Genomic DNA, 21,592 nt, shown 5'->3' with positions numbered 1-21,592 from the left:
ACATATCAAATGACACGATCAACTTCTCGTAAAAAAAGTCTCTATGAATCCAATGCAGAGCACCGTTTACAAAAGCATGACTTTCATCACAAGTAAAAATTCCGGGCGAGAAGTCTCTAGGAATAACAGGACCTCTGAGGCTCTTCCAGGAGCCCCTAGCTAAGGACCAAATCTCAAATTTGCATGACAATCTGGTAATTGTACTATAACTCACAGTTCTCAGAACCTTATAGTCATTGTTACGCAAATCGAAGCCAAAGGCATATGCTTCACTTCTCCGAGCCTTAAGAGTCCTTGTTAACTTTTAAGATAACACTGGGCGGAGGCAAAATCACAAACTTTCTAATCCAAGGGTTCCAAAGTAATATTCTGGTTTTGTCAATAAGGAGGCACACCAGCCCGTTGCAAATTCCGACCAACTCACAACACCCACGTTTTACATCTGAATCCATCGTTTTATTATCTTCAACGTAAGCTACAAATAATAGTTTCGTAAGGTTGAAATACTCACTAGTTGAATTCGGAGTGCCATCAACGATGTATGAGGAGCTGACCACCGTCGTTCTGGCTGTCTGGTTGGATGATTGAACGGTATAGGTGGGCGTGAATGAATTTACGGCTTCGGATTAGACACCTCCATGACTTGCACACCCCAGTGAACTTGATAAGAGATCTGGCGGGCAACCTCCGCAGGATTTCGTGCTCAATGTCTTCAGGAAAAACTTGCTCATATCTTTGTCTTTTGTGTGGTATGATTTTTTTAGGAATATCGTCCACTGAGATTGCTTCCGTCCATTTTCCTTTTGATCTGGATCCTTCAACGTTGTCCACTGACATCGGTTCTGTAATGAAAATACAATGACAACCAATAAGGGAATGTTTGGTGATGGACTTCAAATTCTAAGACATTTGGGCAAAATGAAGAAGAAATTAATCACAAAAAGTTATAAAAGAAGGAATTAGAAAATGCATCTCATAAAGTTACGTGATTGGCAGTGGCAAATTCAGGATTCTAATATCGGGTGGTCCCAATATAAAAGCTCTGATGAAAATAATATTGAAAATTTAGACAATCAACTACCAACTTCATAATCTTTGAACAAACAACATTACAAGCTACAACAACTAAATTTGTGAGGTTTCATACTCTAAAAACGTATCATGATAGTTTCGTTGTTAATATAAGAACAACAAGGTTTCATACTCTAAGAATGTATCATGATAGTTTCATTGTTAATATAAGAATAAAAAAAAAAAAAAATAGATGGATGATGGTTTGGAACTTTTCAAAATTGGAGTTGAACTATTCGAAATAGGATTGAAACTATTTAAAATTAGAGTTGAACTATTTGGAAGAGTATTGTCTGAACTAATCGATGATGATTTTCACTTGTAATATTGTTCCATACTTCTAATTCTACACATCAATTAATCAAAACAAAAAACCATATCAATTGATGAAGCTAAAAAGTATATATGAACTACCCAACACATGATCCAAACAATATAAAAAAATCATAACAGACAATAACTATAATCTATTATAAATTTAAAATTTTCATCCAATGCACATCAAATTTAAAATCTTGTATGATTAATCTAGACAGATGGAGCGTGTAGCAGCTTGCAGTGGCCTGGGAATAAGTTGAGTGTAGGGATGGACAATGGTTATGGCAGGCGGATAACCGCGGTTATTTACCCATAACGTTTATATACCCGCATAACCGTTTACCCATTGGGTAATTGTCTAAACGGTTTTACTCATACCCATAACCGTTTATAAATGACTAACCATACCCATAACCGCGTACCCATTTAACCGTAACCGTATACCCGTTTGCCCATTTATCCATTTTTTAACCCATTTACACCTTTTTGCGCCTATTTACATATTTTTTTTAACCGTAACCGCATACAACTTCAATAATTGAAATAATAAAGACGAACAATAGTTTTAATCAATCAAGGTAATATAATATATTTGCTAATAATCGATTTTTTACTAACAAAATACCTCTCATTACTTGAGCAAGCATATTGGAAAGAAAATTCATGTATTTTTGACATTTTTCTTCTATACCCAAGCAAATATTCAATTATAACATCTATATGATTACAAAATAAAGCTTTTAAAAACTCAAGGTAGTCATTATCTTGAATAATAGATTATTCAAATCTCCAAAATATTTCAAAACTAAACACTTTCGAACACTAATGCTTTAAGCACATTCAATTATAAAGTCTCATCGACTTGTTGTCACCAAAAGAGACCTACAAAAGAAATGTATAAATTCAATTAGTATCCCAAAAGAAATGTATTTAACCAGAGGTGTTGGCATATAGGAGGAAATATCTATGAAGGATCAAAAAGGATAGCTAGCATTGAGTCAGGTATAACTAGTGAATGTAACCTCAGATTATATACATCGGATTCGTACCACAGGTCCACAACCGGTTCCCATGGCAGCAATTTAAAAGTGAATTAAACATACCAATCAGATTCATCACCTAGCTACTAAAATAAACGGGGTCCTAGCCTCCTGGCGGAGAGAACGAACAGGTTACAGTCTTACAGATTAGGTTTTTTGTTTCTTTTTAATTTTATATATCTATTAAAATAAACAGGTAACCATTATAACCGCAATTAATACTCATAACCGTCCAGTTAAATTTCACAGGTAAATGGTTATACCCATAACCATTTAATTATCTAAACAGTTGTCCATAACCGTAACCGCGAAATTTAAATAGACGGATAATCGCAGTTACCCATAACCGATGGCTATTTGCCCATCCCTAGTTGAGTGGTGTTAGAGGAAAACAGAAATTGGAATTGGATATTCCCAGTTCGAGGAAGTGAGGTTAAAATGAGATTGGTACAGATCTTCAGTAGGAGGAAAGAGAATAGACTCTTTATCTTTTTTCTAATTAAAATGGGTCTCCTTCACGTGGCTTAATAAGAAAACTTGCTTTTAATTATTTGGTTTTAAATGGCTTGCCAAGACCTCCCCACATGCTCAAACTTGGGTAGTCCATGGAGGTCATTACAGCCACTTATTCGGGCTTCTGCCATGTCCCTTAATGCACCAGTCACCGATGATAGGGATTTATAAATGACTCCTTCAAAGTAGTCACCTTCGACTTTAGAAGCTCTTCACCCAAACATAATCACTACAATTAGAAACCTTTTACTCGACACCTCCATCCAATTTCGTATCAAAATTAGAGTAAATTATAGTAATAGTCCCTCAATTTTAATCAAATTGGAGCAATGATTTTTCAACTAAAAATTTATTAACAGTGGTTCCTCAACTCATCAAAATATGTAGCTATGGTCATTTTTGTCAACTTCGTCAAAATTTTGTCAAAATGAGTTATGTTAGAATGACCATTGCTACAATTAGGTCCCTCAACTTTTCAAAATGTGTAGATATGATCTTTTTCATCAACTTCGTTAAAATTTTGTCAAAATGAGTTATGTTGGACGAACTATTGCTACAATTTGGTTAAAATTGAGGGTTCATTTCTCCAGTTGAATTAAAGTTGATGGACCAATAATAATGAATTTTTAGCTGATGAATCATAAGTTTTGATGAGTTAAGGAACTAATGGTAATAAATTTTTAATTGAGGAACTATTTCTCCAATTGAGTTAAAGTTAAAAGATCATTGCTACAATTTACTCCCAAAATTAAGACAACACATAGAACTTGATATGCAACAGGTAAAAACAAGGTCAAGTTCTAAAACAACAAAATCACCACATGTATCGCAGTTTTCAGCAACAAACCCTTCAATTAATGGACGAACAGAAGAACCAAACGTGTTTAGAAGAAATTTCCCAACTGATTTCAGATCTGAGAAACATGAGAACCCCTAATTTTAATTAAAGCCTAAATTACACAATCAAATAAAGCAAGAAAGAAAATTAATTTGCAAGAAAGATCAGATAGGGAAACATAGGGAACGATAGAGAGGGAAGGAGAGAGGACGTAGAGAGAGAAGGAGGAATACCTGGGGTTGAGAGGATGGTTGAACGGCAGCAGCGGGAAGAAGATTGGGGAACGATGCGCAGGACCAGATCCGCATCCGCCAGAGAGGGTGGAACACCGATTAAGTTTTACCGATCAAATTTCAGAGAAAAATAATCTGCGAGAGATCCAGTCAAAACAATGACAAAAAACTCAGAAATATCGATCAAATTTCGGACAGATCTTCAAGCCATGTAATCATAAACAAAAAAATAGAAAATAATATTGAACTCAGTTCGCTACAAAGGGAAGGGACGGATTGAGATAACCATAAATTAAAAGGAAGATCTGAAATGGTGGGAGGCAGATTGTCTGCCCTGTTTGGATACCCTTCTCATTCCCTCTTATTTTGTGCCGTCACGTTTAAGTCATATCAACATTTTATATTAATTTTTTAATAAAGATAATACAAAAAGCAGTTAGAATATAAAATGTTGATGTGACTTAACCGTGACCGTATAAAATAGGAGGAGATAAGAAGGGTACCTAAACAGGAGGGCAGACAATCTGCCTCCGAAATGGTGTGCTGTGATGGCTGAGTAAAAGAGAGAATTCTTTATTTTTATTTTTCGTGAGAGAGAGTTCTTTGTTGGCGATCCCATTTCTCCTAAATCGTAGAAGCATCATAATTTGTAAATTTTCCTTTGTTATCATCATCTACGAACCAATGGATTTTGAGACTACGCTTCCAATGAACACATTTGGTGTTTTGCCTGATATATCCTACAAAGAAGATCATGTCACATGATGTTTTTAGACAAAATTGCTAAATGTGTCGCTTCAATCAAAATGACCAATAATGCATGTTGTGACAAATTCAAGGACTCGATTATAGGGGAGTGTATTCAATTAGAATTTTGAGGGATTTTAATTCTTTTAATGAATATATGGTTGGTGTTTTGCATGATATACCCTACAAAAAAAAAATCATATCACACATGGTATTTTTAGACGAAATTACTAAAGGTGTCGCTTCGATCAAAATAACCAATAATGCATGTTGTGCCAAATTCAAGGACTCGATTTTACGTTCATGAACTAATTGGCTCAAAAATCAATGCTCAATTTTATTCTCCTAAACAAAATTTTGGGCCCGAACTAAAAGAGCTAATTGGCTCGATTTTACCTTTTCCTAACAAATTGACCAAAGAAGAATGAATGCAGCCTGGCTTGGTAAACATGCAACCATACAAGTACTCCAAAGTACAAACCCTAACTCACCCAATCGTCTTTCCATCTCCTTTTCTCATTACATTACACATTTTATAAGTGGTGGGTTTTACATATTTGGGGTTTTTGTGCATGGGATTCTTGATCGCCAATTTAATTTCTAAGATTTTGTTCAACTATATCTCTTTGTAGTACGGATGAACTAATTGCCTGATTTATAGTTATTGTTTATTATAGAAACCTGATTTATCATTATCCATTAATTGATTTATTACACTAACTTTGATAATGTGTTCCCCACAGGATCATTGAGCTCCAGCACCGATTATGCATACATAAACATAATGCTCTATCAACAACTTGATGGTTTGTTTAATAATTTTAATTTCTTATTCCCAAAAAAGAATAATACTAATTTTAATTTCAGTAGTAACAAATTAACATCCCCAAAAATATATTTCTTTATGTATTGTATTGTTGGAGTTCAATATTTTCTTAAAATATATTTTTATTTTTAGAAATATCATTGGAGTCTGATAGACCACAAACTAGTTCGCCAAAAGCAAACTCTGTTGAGGGGCCTGTTTCTGTTCATAATGATGGCCCAGAAGCAAACTCCATTGAGGGGCATGTTGCTGTTCATGGTGATGGTCTAGAAGCAAACCCCGTTGAGGGGCTTGATGATATTCATGGTGATGGCCCAAAAGCAAACCCTGTTGAGGATCCAAACTCAAACACCGTTGAGGAGGGGCCAGTTGTTCCTGCTGATGTTCCAAAAGCAAACATCGTCGTTGAGGTGTATTTTGTTCTTGTTGATTGTCTAGAAGAAATCCCCGTTGAGGGACCTGTTGTTCCTGCTAATGGTCCAAACGCAAACGTTGTTGAGGATGGGCATGTTGTTCCTATTGATGTTCCAGAAGCAAATGCCGTTGAGAGGCCTATGGTCTACATGCAAATCCTGTTAATTCCTGCTGATGGTCCAAATGCAAATGCTATTGATGTGCAAGTTGCTCTTATTTCACCCTTGGATGGTGATAAGCGCATAATCTTTTTTTTTTTTTTTTTCCACAACAGGTCAACGAAAGTATTATTTACATCTTTTAATTAGTACTTATTCCTCCAAAAGTTTAGGCCTAACAAGTATGATAGAACTTTGGGTTTATTATATGTCCTATAGGATTCTAAAGGCTTATTATTTACAATTTCAATAAATACTTGATCCTCTTGGAGTTTAAGCCTGACTTATTTGAGATAAAACTTTGGGTTTATTTCATGTCCTATGGGATTCTAAAGCTTGATGAAGAGCCTAGCCATTTGATTCCAATGTATCAAATGATTGGACCATCGAGGGATTTGATGAGAAAGTTTAACAGAAGCTTGTTTGAGGATCACCATAGGCTAAAGTACGAGTTAATGATTTTGGCCATGAAAATGAGCCTCCATGGAGCTCACCGCATTCAATTTAGCATGTGGCCCGAAAGAGGAAAGAATGGATATAAGACTTCAGCATTTGTCTTCACCCGTAGACCATCAAATTCTGAAGTCAAATGCTAAAGTTGCATATCCATTCTTTCCTCTTTCTGGCCACATGCTAAATTGAATGCGATGAGCTCCATAGAGGCTGCTCATTTTCATGGCCAAAATCATTAACACGTACTTTAGCCTATGGTGATCCTCCACCAAGAATGTCCCGATGATCCAATCATTTGATACACAATCAAATGGCTAGGCTCCTCATCAGGCTTTAGAATCCTATAGGACATGAAATAAACCCAAAGTTTTATCTCAAATAAGTCAGGCCTAAACTCTAGGAGGATTAAGTATTTATTGAAATTGTAAATAATATGCCTTTAGAATCCTATAGGACATAAAATAAACCCAAAGTTCTATCTCATACTTGTTAGGCCTAAACTCTTGGAGGAATAAGTATTAATTAAAAGATGTAAATAATACTTTTGCTGACTTGTTGTGGAAAAAAAAAAAAAGATGTGCACTCAACACTATCCAAGGGCGGAACATGAGCAACCTGCCTATCAACAACATTTGCATCTGGACCATCAAATAGGAACAATAGCCTTTCAACGGGTTTGCTTCTAAGTCATATGCAGGAACAACAGGTCCCTCAACGGCGTTTGCTTTTGGAACATGAGCAGGAACACCAGGCCCCTCCTCAACAACATTTGCGTCTGGACCATCAGCAGGAACAACAGGCCCTTCAACGGGGATTTCTTCTGGACCATCAGTAAGAATAGAATACACCTCAACGACGGCGTTTGCTTTCTGAACATCTGCAGGAACAATAGGCCCCTCCTCAACGATGTTTGCGTCTAGATCATCAGCAGGAACAATAGGACCCTCAACGGGATTTGCTTCTGGGCCATTACCATGAACAGCATCACACCCTCAACGGGATTTGCTTATGGGCCATTACCATGAACAGCATCAAGCCCCTCAACAGGGTTTGCTTATGGGCCATCACCATGAACAGCAACATGCTCCTCAACGAAGTTTGCTTCTGGGACATCACTATGAACAGAAACAGCCCCTCAACAAAGTTTGCTTCCGGCAAACTAGTTTGTAGTCTATAAGACCCCAATGATATTTTTGAAAAATAAAATAAAAATATATTTTAAGAAAATATTGAACTCCAACAATACAATACAATACATAAAGTAAAGAAAAGAAATATATTTTGAGGATGTTAATTTATTACAACTGAAATTAAAATTATTATTATTCTTTTTTGGGAATAAGAAATTAAAATTATAAAACAAACCATCGGGTTGTTGATAGAGTATTATGTTTATATATGTAGAATCGGTGCTGGAGCTCGGTGATCCTGTGGGGAACACATTATCAAAGTTAGTGTAATAAATCTATTAACAACTAATAGATAATGAGAAATCAGGTTTCTATAATAAATAATAAATAATAATTATAAATCAGGCAATTAATTCGTCCATACTACAAACAGATATATAGATGAACAAAATCTTAGGAACAAAATTAAATTGGTGATCAAGAATCCCATACACGAAAACCCTAAATGTGTAAAACTCACAACCTATAAAATGTGTAATGTAATGAGAAAAGGAGATGGAAAGACCCTCAAGATTCAAGTGATCATGAACAAAAATATGAAGCACAAAGATAGTAATTACCCTATATTCTACACTGCTTCAAAAGGAGGGAGATGGGGAGAGATCTCAAGACGATTGGGTGAGTTAGGGTTTGTACTTTGTGCTTGTGGAGGAGTACTTGCATTTATGCATGTGTTAGGGTTTGTACTTTGTGCTTGTGGAGGAGTACTTGCATTTATGCATGTGTACCAAGTCCGACTACATTCATTCTTCTCTAGTCAATTTGTTAGGACAAGGTATGAAGAGGAGTTTTGGGCCTTGAACTTTAAGACATTTAGCTCTTTTAGTTCAGGCCCAAAATTTTGTTTAGTAGAATAAAATTTGGAAATTGTTATTAGCACTCCAAAAATCTCATTCTACACTCCTCACAAGTGTATTTTTCTTTCTAATTATAGAATGTTTGAAATGCTAAATGAGATTTTTAGAGTGCTAATAACAATTCCCTAAAATTTAGAATTGAGCATTGATTTTTTTAGCCAATTAGTTCATGAATATAAAAATCGAGTCCTTGAATTTGGCACAACATGCATTATTGGTCATTTTGATCGAAGCAACACCTTTAGCAATTTTGTCTAAAAACACCATATGTGTGACATTATCTTCTTTGTAGGGTATATCAGGCAAAACACCAACCATAGCAACTAAGATGGGTAGAAAGTGTTCATAGCGACAGACTCAAGCCATTCATTGGGTTTTCCTATTATGCATTGCAAGTGTAGTCTCAAAATCCATTGATTCGTAGATGATGATAACAAAGAAAAATTTACAAATTATGATGCTTCTACGATGAAGAATTATTTATTCTGAACCTGAATAATTAAATGTAATTTAAAAAAAAAAATTTCATATTTCTTTTTCGTTTTGTTACAAAAGAATCCAAAACCTAGTTAAAATAAGAATACTGCTAATTACTCCAAATTTATAATGCAATCTAGCATGTTTCAAGAACACAACAGTCAAAACAAAACGTCATTTGATTTTTCTATTCCTTTCTCACTTTTGTTTTCTGCCCGATGCCGCGATTAAATATGTTGCAATTTACAGAAATACCGTTTGAAGAACTTTTTTTTATAGAGAGTTTTAATGAAAAGCTTGCGGTACTGTTCACTTTAACGAAAAACCACACTTTTACACTAAAAAGTCAAATCTGATACTATTCACTTTACTCTTTATTTTGTCCTTATCATTAAAACTCAAAGTTTTCAAACCTTTTTTTATTAGGTTTCCTTTTTTCTATTTTCTATTTTTTATTTTTTATTTTTGGTGAAAGCAACGATTTTCATTCATTTCAAAATGAGATCAGAACAAAAAGTTGAGCCCCCTCACCAATCTTGGGAAATACAATTAGAAATCAAAACATCCGTGATAATATCAGGTAGTTCTTCAAACCAGAAACAGAACCGGAACTTGAGACAGCAAAACAGGCAAGACGGTCAATCAATTTGTTTTGGTTTATAAGTGATTGCATCCGCTTCATACCCACTAGTTCAAAGAGGACACATTTTAATTAAAAATTTAATTAGAAGTTTGCTTCTTTGTAAAATGACATATAAGAATTTTAAAAATATGTTATAATAATATTATTATTTATTTTGACAAACGACAAGATAATTTACACCAAATTGTGGAGAAAATGATTCAAACATGAGATTCAAGTGCATGGGCAAATGCTCTTAACTAAGAGAACTACAAACTATTGTACAATAATATTGATTTTAAAAAAAAAAAATTTAAAAAAAAGGTCGGACGCGATTATTTTGTTAAATAAAAAGTATTTATGTAACTTAAGCCCTAACTCATTCTTTCATCACCTTTCATTCAGAGAAAGCAACATGAAGATGGACTTAGACAATTACATTTCCATCGAAGAGATATAAAAGATGATGTTTCTATTAAAGTGGTAGAAGATGTCGTTTCCATTGGAGGCAGAAGATAATGTTTTATTAAATTTTGTATCTTTCTTTGATATATAAGGGAAAGTTTGCCAATGAAAATGGAAGTTAAAAACTCAGAGAATTTCTCAGACGAATGACGGTTATCAGAATCTACCTTTGCAGCAGCTCTTATAATCAAACTTTACCTTAATAAGATATAATCGAACTTTACCTTAATATGAAAGCACAAAGCTTTATATAATACCCAGGCCTGCAAAGGAAAGTAATCCCAAACCACGTAAGCACACATCAAGAAAAACCCAAACTTAGAAAGCTACAAAAAGGTCTACCCAAACTTAAAAGAGATTTGGTACAACTATCAAGCCCCAAACCATTACTGTGGATGTTTACAAATTTAAAATGCAGCCCCTGTTCAATAATTAACACTCAAAATTTAATGTTTCGCATGTTCCTGATTTAATGTATCATCGAAAAGGTAGTGCGATATCTTTAATTTGGCAACTCAACATAACAAAGTCAAATATAATTGAGGAAATAAAGATATGCAGAGACGTACTTACACTGAGAGAGCGGAGCAATCCGAGACCTGCACTTACAGAGTCAAATCTCCTCTTCTTAGAATTAAGATGTACTACACCCAAAAAATCAATGACCTCAAAAATGTTAAAACTACATATTCAGATTATAATAAAATAAATCTGAAATCAGAATTGCAAAAACATAAACACTTAACCCATATTCCTTTCAAAGTTTCTTCAAATTTGTCTCAGATCCTGTTTCCTATAACACCACAAATGAATGAATGAGTACAGATAAAGGGGTTTTGTCCATGGGGTCTACGCTACTCATATTTGAAGAAAGCAAAATTATCAAGAAGAAATTTGACTCGGGATATATGAGCTAAAAGATTGTGCAACCATCCATGTAAATTTTCTGTATTTGGAAACTCTCTTCAACTCCAGATTGTAAACTCAAACTTTCCGACATCAGAAACTCATCCATTGAAATTTTCTGTCAAAAACAAATTAACATTAGCTACTTTCATTCTACTCTACATATGGGAGAGCTAAAAGACTGTAATCATCCAAGTAAATTTGAAGCTCAGCATGAGTTAATTACATGTTTGGATACAAGTGGGAAATAAAAGGATATTTATTAATACCTCTCCCATTCGTTAATGTGTTTTACAATTTAACCTTGTATTGTAAGACAAAATAATAAGCTATCAAAGTAACAAGTGAAATGAGTTTGCAATTATCTCAGATAAGCAACTATTTCTTTTGTGTAAAAAATGATAATTTTCAAGCAGAAAATAATAAAAAAAGGTTATGTTGTTTTTAAATCAGCCACGTTCATCTCCTGGAAAAAAAAAATATACAAACAGTTCTCTTCATATAGTGATTAACCGAAAGCAGATTCCTCAATAACCCAGGAATTATAAATGCTTTCTTATTTTTGTTCCTCATTATACATAACTATATGATCAAAATATCTTTGATTCAAAGACTAACATTTCCTTTTGTGTATATCCTGATTTCCGATGTAAAACTAGCAAAACTAATCCATGAGCCAAGTAAAAGTAATTAAACACGAATAATTTAAGTTATGTGCGAAGGACCTAACCTAAGTCTGGACTTGTATCTCAGTGGTAAGATTAGATATAAATGTTGACATGCATCTCTAAAACCAAATAATTAGTGGGAAAAAAAAGTGAATCACTTACCAAATGCACTGAGGAGAAGTAGAGTTTCCTGCGGGATAAAATACAAAAAAAATCAAAATTTGTTAAAAAATTACCAAAAAAAAAAAAATCAAACCCACAAAAAGCAAACATGCAAGCAGAGTTCTTGGGGATTTGCACGGCCTTTCATGTCCTTCCTCCAGCGCCGCTGGTGCTTGCACGGTCATAGGAACCTCGTCAATAGTCAAGAAAACTCGGATCGTCGAGGTGTCAGGCGGAAAAGCCCAGATCTGAGAGAGATTAGGAAGGGAAGAGAGATGAACCGAATCTGGCGAAGGTAGCGATAGAAAGGGGGTTGGAGCCTTGGAGAGAGAGAGAGAGACAGGGGTAAGAGAAAGGAGTCTAAGGGAGGCAGATATGAGAGAGAGATGGACCGAATCTGGGGAAGGTAGAGAGAGAAGAGGGGTTGCAGAGAGAAAGCGGGTTGGAGAGTTTGAGGGAGGCAGAGAGAATGCGGGTTGGGGAGTAGAGATGAGAGAGAAGGGAAAGAGAGATGAGAGGGAAAGAGACACAAGTTTGAGTCGGCACTGTTTTAAATTTTTTAAAAAAGTTGTCAGAAAATGCGTTTGTGCCCACTTTTCTTGATACAGGGCACAATATGTAGTGTTCTCTGTTGAATGGGCACTTTTAATTTTCTTGTGTGGAAATAGACACAAATCCTTCATTTGTGTCCTTAATTTTGTATCGAAAGCCCCTTTGTTTTGTAGTGTTGGCATAAATACATATGCCATTGATAGGGTTTTTTCTTTTAGGCTGCACAGTAGGAGCTTATCTCCAATGAAGCTAGCTAAACTAGCCGTTGCAATTAAAACAAAAACTAGCCGTTGGCTTCCTTGGTTGATGATGCTGTTGATTCTGCTTCTTCCCGAGTCCAGAAACATTCTCTTGCAATGCATCTCTGATGAAATGATACTTTCTTTTAGTGTGCCTTTTTTTTTTTCGTGAAACTTAGGATTCCTAGTCAGTGCAATGGTTGAAGTAATGTCACGCATTAAAGGTGTTGGATCAACTTGCAGTTCACCAACTTCTGTCATGAGTTCATATCCATGATCTAGTGGGCATAATATTCTAATATTTAACCAATATCTCCAAAATCACTGTCATGAAACCAAAAAACACATGAAGCTTCAACAAGATATGAATGAAGCAATGCACAATGTTAGGCTTATAACCGCAATCTGTATAACACTAAGCATTGGGTCATCTATTAATGACTGAAACCAACTTCAAACTGTAATACCTTTAAAAAGTCTTTGTAGTCGCACATCTACTGCAACAATACTCGGAACTGCAGCAAATGCTGAAAACTGGGAAAATTTCCATAGCAACTTAGCACAACTATGAAAGCTTTAAGACTCTATACAAAGTAATCCATGTTGCGGTAGACACAACAATACCCAGTCAGTTTGAAAATCAATCTCGTTTGGAGATCCCTTTAAAATGTCAAAGCAGTTTTGATGAAAATGTTTTATAAGCCAATCCTTGGTAAAAATGCAAAAAATATCATGAAAAACCACTAGTTATTTGCTTCCTATAGAAGCACCAGTTAGGAACACATAATTGGTGCTTCTTGTAAGAAGCACTTCAAGTGTTTTTGGAACCTATAAACATTTTCTCTAAAAGCAATTTCAGTCATTTTAAAAACACTTCCAAACAAGTCTGGACTTTGAGGTTTTGGGATCCATCATGCGATATCTACGTTTTCCGTCATTCCATGAGTCCTAGTTCACCAATCTTCCTAAAAAGCACACGTTTAAACTAAACTCGACCCAAAATCTACATGTTTCTAAAAAAGGCAAGGGACTCTCTGTAACTTGAAAAATACCAAATCTTTCCCATTACATCTGCATGTTTCTTGGCGTCATATCACAACATCATTATCAATAGAATCAAATACAATTTTCATTCTATATAACTAAGTTGTCATTCAACCATTGACTTCTATTCATGTTTCATTGTATACAACGAAGTTATCATTCAACCATTGATTTCCCATACGATTCTTTACAAAATTGATCACAAAAAAGGCTCTTCCTATTTTGGAAAGGTTGTAGTTTCGATATGTTTTAATAAAAATATTAAAAATAAATAGTTTCTCATTTTGTATGCCCTAGCTAGGGAAACTAAGATTTTAAACCAAATTTTGCAAACCCAATGATGTGCCACTAATAGGAAACAATCACATTAATCAACATTTATGGAATAATCCAATCATCACTATCTACATCATTTGGTTTACAAAATGTGGTCTTGCAATTTGATCTTCCTAATATTACCCTAGTGTCATACATAAAAATTAGAAGAGGAGATATTTGAAGTTGTTGGGGTCAATGACCGTCAATGCCCCCATGTTGGCTCCGCCAATGTTTGTATGAGACTTCAGGAATGCTAGTCAATGGTACACAAATCATAGGCTATCCAAAAGAATAAGGGCTCATTCGGAAGTACTTTTAAAATGATTGAAATGATTTTTAGGGAAATGTTTTTTAAACCAATCCTTAGTAAAAATCCAAGTGGATCCTGGAAAAGCACTTTTAAGTGCTTACTACAAGCAGCACATATCTAATGTTTCTTCCGAAAAGCACTTAAAGTGCTTCTGGAACTCAAAATCAATTTCACCAAAGCACTTTTAAACGAACCCTAATGTTCTCTGTGATCAAGGTCCCTGATTAAGGTAACACTAAGCGGAGACAAAACTACAAACTTTCGAATTATAGGGTTCCTATAGGCACACGAGCCCGTTACAAGTTCCGACCAATTTGATTCACGCATCATAATCTTGGGGTGAAATAGAAGAAGTAGAAGTATCTTCTGAAGAAGAATATTGCAAGCAAAAATCTTCTATTGTTTCTTTAGGTGTAAAACTATTACTAGCGGTATCTTCTAAATCAAAATCTTCAATTGGTTCTTTTTCTTCTTTGGGTACGTAAAAGAGTAGTAGAAGTAATAGCACGGGTGCGAGACATAATTTTCCCTGTAAGCTACAAATGGATTTGTAAGCTCAGAATACTCATTGAATCAAGGGCTGTTATCCAAATGCAACGAGTAAGCGTCTTCTCTTCCGGAATCATCTCCAGAACTACTCGGTAGGAGGAGTTGTTGAACATCGTCATTTTCATTGTCAGATCGATCAGTGTTGCGTGGAGGTGGGTGCGAAACAAGGCAGAGCTTTGGACATGAGACCTCCTTGACTTGCACACTCTGGTGATGTGATTAGGACCTCAGCAGGATGTCGTGCATGATTCCTACTGGAACGTTGTCCAATAACGTGATCACTTCCATCGATCTATGTCTTTTTTGTGGTCCGAATACTTCACGAACAATGTAGTCCGCTCGAACTGCTTCCATCCATCCGTCCATTATACCTTCGGAAACGTTGGCTCCTCACGACGACGCCTCTGACATTTTCTTGCCCAGTCTTCATTGCAAGAAAGAAGAGTTGGGTTTCTAATTTGGGGTTGGGGAGACTATATGGACGCTCCCACCCCCTTACATGTTCCATATCATTTCGTTGGGCTTGGGCGGCATCCACTCTTTGCTATTATAATGAAGGCCCAAAAAAAATACATTAGAAACTAGAAAATAAAAAAGAAAATATAAGAAAAACGAACCTTCAAGTTCTGGTATTGTCGATTTATTTTTTTTTTCTTTCTATTATAAGACAATCCCTATTTTAATTAATCATAGTCCATTAGGGGCCGAATTTAATCCTAACTCGAATGTAAGATGGTGAACACATTACTGTAACTAACTGATCTAACTTATGTTTGTTTCTCCAACATTTCTTTGTAAAAACTCCTTGTATACCAACAACAATGTAAGAGGCATGTTTTGTGTGTGCTAAAGAGGCATTTTCTTTGTCAGAAATTATAAGAGCCATCTAATAATAGGTTTTCAACACATTTTCTTTGTCAGGAATCCTTCAACATCTTTTATAAGTCGCTGAAAATTAATGGAGCTGGCAATTTATTTGGACTAGAATTTCAGAAACACTAAAAAGTAGGAAACCGTATGATAGTAAATATAAATTAAAATTCACAAACAGATCCAATCAGAAGCATGGAACTTTGAACAAGTCAAAGAACTTGATAAAATCTTCAACTGCAAACGACATTTCGATCTTTGATGTACCAATCCCTTGTGCGAGCCAGTGTTTGATAACACAATACGATGTCGTTTTCCGTGCCTGTACCCTCAGCTGGACCAAGCGCTCCGCCTCTGTCGAACCCTGTGGTTGTGATCAGCTCACAATTCCTAGCACCGTACCCTGTGGATCTAGTCATTAGCGAGAAGCTCATGACCCTTAAGGAGGGTTCCTTCGCTGTCTCCGATGTCAATGGCGACATCATGTTCAGCGTTAAGGGCTCCGTTTTCAGCCTCCATGATAAACGCATATTAGTTGACAGCGCCGGTACTCCTATTGTCACATTTCGACAAAAGGTACAAGTTGATACAATTCCCTTATACATTTTTTTTTTTGGTATTGAGGGTAATCCTTGTTTTAAATTTTTTGTGTCTTTTAATTTGTGTGTTTTGGCTTAACTGATCAAGTTTTGATATTTGATTGCTAAAATGATCCTTTTTAGCATGTCGTTGTTATCGTTGTGTCGTTGATATATGATTGATATTATTAAGAATACAAATGTAATTACATTAGGAAGAGGAAATACTTAGAGATTAAGTAATCTTTATTTGCTAGCTGTAATAGTCTTGTATAAATACCCACAGTGTAACAGTTATCATTTGAGTTAATGTGAAATATTTACCTAATATGGTATCAGAGCCTCCAGTCTCACAACCCCTTTTTCGTTCCTTTTTCCCGCTTCTCTCTGCGTCGCTTCCTCTTCTTCTTCGATCGGTTCTTCTTCGATCGGTTCTTGATCTTGATCGTGCTCCTTCCTTGCGATTCTTGCTCCTAATCGCGATCTCTTCTTCAATCTTAGCTATGGCGACTACTGCCTCTCCATCTTCCGAATCGGCTTCTCCTGTTCATCCGATTCCAGATGCACTTCTCAACCCTAACTCTGCAATTTCTTCCATCACGATCCAAAACATTGGATCTATGGTTCCAATCAAGCTCACAACTACCAACTATCTCACCTGGAGTGCCTTGTTTGCTCCGATCTTCCGCCGTTATAATCTTACCGGTCTCATTGACGGATCTCTGGTAGCGCCGCCCAAATATCTTCTTGATTCTTCTGGCAATCGCACTGCAACTCTCAATCCGAACTATGTTACCTGGTTTGAGAATGATCAGAACATCCTCATTTGGATCAATTCCACTCTCTCTGAATCTTTAATTCCCTACACAGTTGGCGTGATCTCTGCTCGAGAACTCTGGGCGAAACTGGAATCGCGCCTCGCCACTGCCTCTCAGTCGCACATTCACGAGCTTCGTTCTCGTCTTCGCAGTCTTGTCAAAGGTGATTTGACTGCTGCTCAATATCTTCAGCAAATCGAAGAAATTGCAGATGCCCTTGCCAGTGCTGGTGCTCCCGTGGAAGATTCAAAACTCATCTCAGTCACACTTCATGGCTTACCTCCCGAATTTGACTCATTTGTGGATGATATTCAGTTCCGTATTGGCTCTACCACTATTGATGAGTTGCATGGCTTACTTCTTAGTAAGGAAATTCAGCTCAATAATCGGAAGAAACCTGTTTCCACTGCTCCTTTTCAGGCGTATCATTCATCTGCTGGTCTTCTTCCTTTGCCTGCAAATTCTCCTCCTCAAGGTTTTGTGGCTTCGCATACTTCTCAAGGGTTTACAAATCAAGGACATCCAAATCGGGGTAATTTTCAATCTCGTGGCAACTCTAGATACAACACTGGCCGGAATAACTACTCTCGGAATCCTAATCAACGATTCTCTCGTGGTTCTCGTCCACATTACTCTTCTCCTCGCAAGTTATTCTGTCAGATCTGTCGCCAACTAAGCATAACTTGCGAGGAGAAGAGTAATGTGGACGAGAACCACTGAAGCCGAGTATCGCTCTCTTGCTAACACTGCTGCAGAACTCACCTGGCTCTGCAAACTCCTTGCTGATCTTACTTATCCTCTCCCTCACTCTCCCCAGTTATGGTGTGATAATATCTCAGCTCTCTCCTTAGCCAAAAATCCCATTTTTCATGCTCGTACCAAACATGTCGAGCTTGATTACCATTACATTCGGGAACAGGTTCTGGCAAATCACGTCTCTGTGCATTTTGTGGCTTCCCAGGATCAGATTGCTGATATTTGCACCAAGGCTCTGTCCAAGCCCCGATTCCTGTTTCTCCGTTCCAAACTTCAACTGCGACTTTCCCCGTTTCGTTTGAGGGGGATATTAAGGATACAAATGTAATTACATTAGGAAGAGGAAATACTTAGAGATTAAGTAATCTTTATTTGCTAGCTGTAATAGTCTTGTATAAATACCCACAGTGTAACAGTTATCATTTGAGTTAATGTGAAATATTTACCTAATAGATATGTCATCAATATTTGATTTCGATCATTTTGACCGTTAAATTTTGTGAAGATATTGACGACTCATAGGAGATGGCAAGTATACAAAGGAGATAGCAAAGATCTACTTTTCAGTGCCAAAAAGTCGGGGGTTGTTCAATTGAAGACTGAATTAGATGTGTTCTTGGCTTCTAACACAAAAGAAGACACCCATGATTTCAAGGTCAAAGGAAGTTTTAAGGAAAGATCATGCACCGTATACACCAGAGAGAACACTATCATTGCACAAGTAAGATTAATCGCATGATGTATTTTTGTAATTAATTTAAGTAAAAGAATGTTCTTTTGTAAGTGAAGAATTTATTGAAGATTTTTTTTGAATTCTAGATGCATAAGCAACTCGGCCTTAAAAGCAAAGTTTTGGGGCAAGATTCGTTTTCAGTGACGGTGTACCCTCAGGTGGATTTCGGATTTATAGTTGCTGTGGTGGTGGTTCTTCATGAGATTAATCAAGATCGAAAAGGGGAAGACTAGTGAAGCTGGTAATAGATTTTGTGTTTATTTTGTTACTTAAAATTGAATTCATAATAACCTCCTCCAAGTATATAAGTGGGAGAGACTCCACCATTATGTTATTTATATTTTTAGTGTTTTGTTTGTATAAGTTGTTCGATACGTACTGATATGACAACATCAATATGTCCGATTCTATACATAGCTTAGAATCGAGGCGTGACATAAAAAGCTAGCAGTAGAATCTCTTTTTAATTACGTAGTTAATGAGTTGAATAAAAGTAAAATAGCTCATTGTGTGCTTGTGCTGATTAATAAGAGTTCAAGTGATGCTGCATGTGTTACAAATTTGACAGACTTGTTAATGGTGCTTTAAAAGTCTTGTGGTTGTGGCATTCTCCAGTACGTAATTGGAGGCTGATTGTATATGCATTAGTTGGGACAAATATGACTTCATTATATTCATAGTAGTGCTGCATGTATCGGAATCCTTAATTTTCTCGATGAATTTTGGAAACATTGAAAAATATTTGGGATGGCAAAGTGATAGTGACTTGTAGGCAACTAGAAAATTAAACTTCATTTGGACCCAGTTAATTAGAACTACTTTCACATTAAATGGGAGAAGTGTAAAGTCATATGAGATTAAAATATACAATCTTGTAAAAGCAACAAAAATTATACACTGATTATGTAGCGGCGCGTATACTAATCATACAATTTCAAGATTAGTTTCTCTTTACAGAACATTTGTGATTGACATGTAATGCCACAGTTGCATCTTGCATACAAATCTAAGTACTTTGTAAGAAGTGTGACGTGGACATTCCTATCCTTATTTTGTTTGAGTAAATGGATACATGAAAGAAAAAAAAAAACCTTTGACCAGCATGTTGTGTTGGAATTTAATTTAGCTGGGGATTATTGACAGACGAATGTCAATTGCAAGTTTCACGTGTTCATGATTTGAAATCGATCAAAATCCATGGACTGTTGTTTCCTTCACAATTTGTTTTGGCCTATAAACTGTAATATATTAATAGGGAAAACGCCCTTCTTATTAGCTCTTTGCAGTTTTATATGCTCTTACCAACTAGATGTAGATGTTGGTAACGACTTTGCACTAAAAAAATGGATTCGTTTAACCTAATACCAAAAGGGTCACGAGGAGTTTTAACTCCATCCGCATTCCATTTCTGCATGAATAAATGGCATTGCCAGCATGCAAATCATGTTTGGGCATGCTATATCAAAAATGCTTGGAAGCCACTATCCACTATCCACTGTCCATACAAGGTGGTTCTATTCACACACTCATTTTTACTTTTCACACACACTTTTTAATTTTCAATTGTCGAATCGAATAAACTAAAGAAGATCAATGGACAAAAATTAAGTGTGAAAGGTAAAAAGAGGTGTGTGAATAGCACTACCATTCATAAATTTTATTTTTCTAGCCGTCAGGGTTAAAGTCAGGACTACTCAGTAATCTATACTACCGAAGACAACCCATCAATACATCAGGTATGACTACTTCAGTATGCAATTATGTTATCATTCATATTGATCTCCCATCCGATTTCACAACCATTCTATAATTTCTTTTGAGTCTTTGTATGTGGGGTAGTTATTAGTCCTGGATGGAGTGTTGCAAATATTAACAAGATTACATTATTTCATTTAAGTGGTTTTAAGTGGGGTGTATTACTTAACCATGTCGCACTACATCTAGTTTTTTTCTCCTACAAATAAAAAATGAGTAGGGCCATTGCCCCAGTGAGCTTATAGTAGCTCGTCCCTGCTAACCACGGTGGGTTCAAAACTTCTATAATTCGAGAGGTAATACAAAGAGTGGAGATGCTAACTTTTTAAGATCCTAACTGATATTGTAGTGTTTCATTTATTATTTGTCCGAACCAACTCTATATATATTTTTTTAATTCGTAGCAGATAAGAAGTTTTCTGTTATGGTCGAAACAATAGATACATTAATTAATGGGTTGATCTTTCAAAAATCACATTGTTGAGGTCAAAAGTCTACAAGCACTCGTGTAGCTTAAAATTTTGTCCATTATCTCTCGATAATATAATCCTGATAAATATTATTTATTATCAGGATTGTATGATTATTATTAGAATTAAATTATTAATTGGTATGAGTATTTTTGTTGCTGTATTCTTATACGTATACGGTAGCAAAGATTAGCTAAAGCAAAATCCACCTACATAGTTTTAAAAGGGATGATGATCCCAAGGTTTTTTTGGTTATAAAAAAGAAGAAATTAAATATCATTCTCTTGTGTTCTATGTTGCATTGGACTGTACGTACCAGTTAGACTGTACCTCAAGTAATTCTTCTGAAAAGTTTTGAAACTCTTTAGCATTACGTAGTTGCAATTTTGTAATTTTATCCTCTTATTATTTTTAGACGCCAACAGATTTACTCATAATTCTTTAATAATAACCCAGAAAGTTAAAAGATAGTCAATTCAGAAAATATATATGGATTTTATCAGCTTTAAGATCTTGTCACATTAATTCACACTGAAAATTCGAATCTTAAAACTTAAATTTAGAATGCAACTATTAACGCTTTATCCTTATACGACACTTATGCTGTGAGAAATGTATGAATTTAACAAACACTTAAAAGGT

General features: G+C 35.7%; 1 protein-coding gene and 1 long non-coding RNA gene across 9 annotated transcripts; one reads left to right on the top strand and one right to left on the bottom strand.

The window, feature by feature from the left end:
* Positions 1 to 832: 832 nt before the first annotated feature.
* Positions 833 to 12,542, bottom strand: LOC137746113 (uncharacterized). 8 transcript variants are annotated; one of them, XR_015954304.1, is made up of 6 exons: positions 11,959 to 12,532; positions 10,969 to 11,246; positions 10,796 to 10,866; positions 10,447 to 10,485; positions 4,014 to 4,148; positions 833 to 842 (listed from the first exon to the last, which is right to left on the bottom strand). It is a non-coding gene; the product is annotated as an uncharacterized LOC137746113 (long non-coding RNA). The 8 variants fall into 8 exon arrangements; XR_015954300.1 differs by lacking the exon at positions 833 to 842 and adding an exon at positions 1,953 to 2,271 and having other exon boundaries at positions 10,792 to 10,866; positions 11,959 to 12,531; XR_015954299.1 differs by lacking the exon at positions 833 to 842 and adding an exon at positions 1,953 to 2,271 and having other exon boundaries at positions 11,959 to 12,530.
* Positions 12,543 to 16,029: 3,487 nt separating this feature from the next.
* Positions 16,030 to 19,285, top strand: LOC137744678 (protein LURP-one-related 15-like). Its single transcript, XM_068484448.2, has 3 exons — positions 16,030 to 16,416; positions 18,498 to 18,713; positions 18,812 to 19,285. Exons 1-3 carry the CDS (start codon positions 16,147 to 16,149, stop codon positions 18,956 to 18,958), a joined length of 633 nt encoding a protein of 210 aa, XP_068340549.2. The 5' UTR covers positions 16,030 to 16,146; the 3' UTR covers positions 18,959 to 19,285.
* Positions 19,286 to 21,592: the final 2,307 nt, after the last annotated feature.

This window comes from Pyrus communis, chromosome 12, assembly GCF_041283825.1.
Source record: "Pyrus communis isolate YQ-2024b chromosome 12, ASM4128382v1, whole genome shotgun sequence".
NCBI lineage: Eukaryota > Viridiplantae > Streptophyta > Magnoliopsida > Rosales > Rosaceae > Pyrus > Pyrus communis.
Note: the sequence above shows the minus strand (reverse complement) of the source record. Positions and strands in the feature narration are given on the sequence as shown.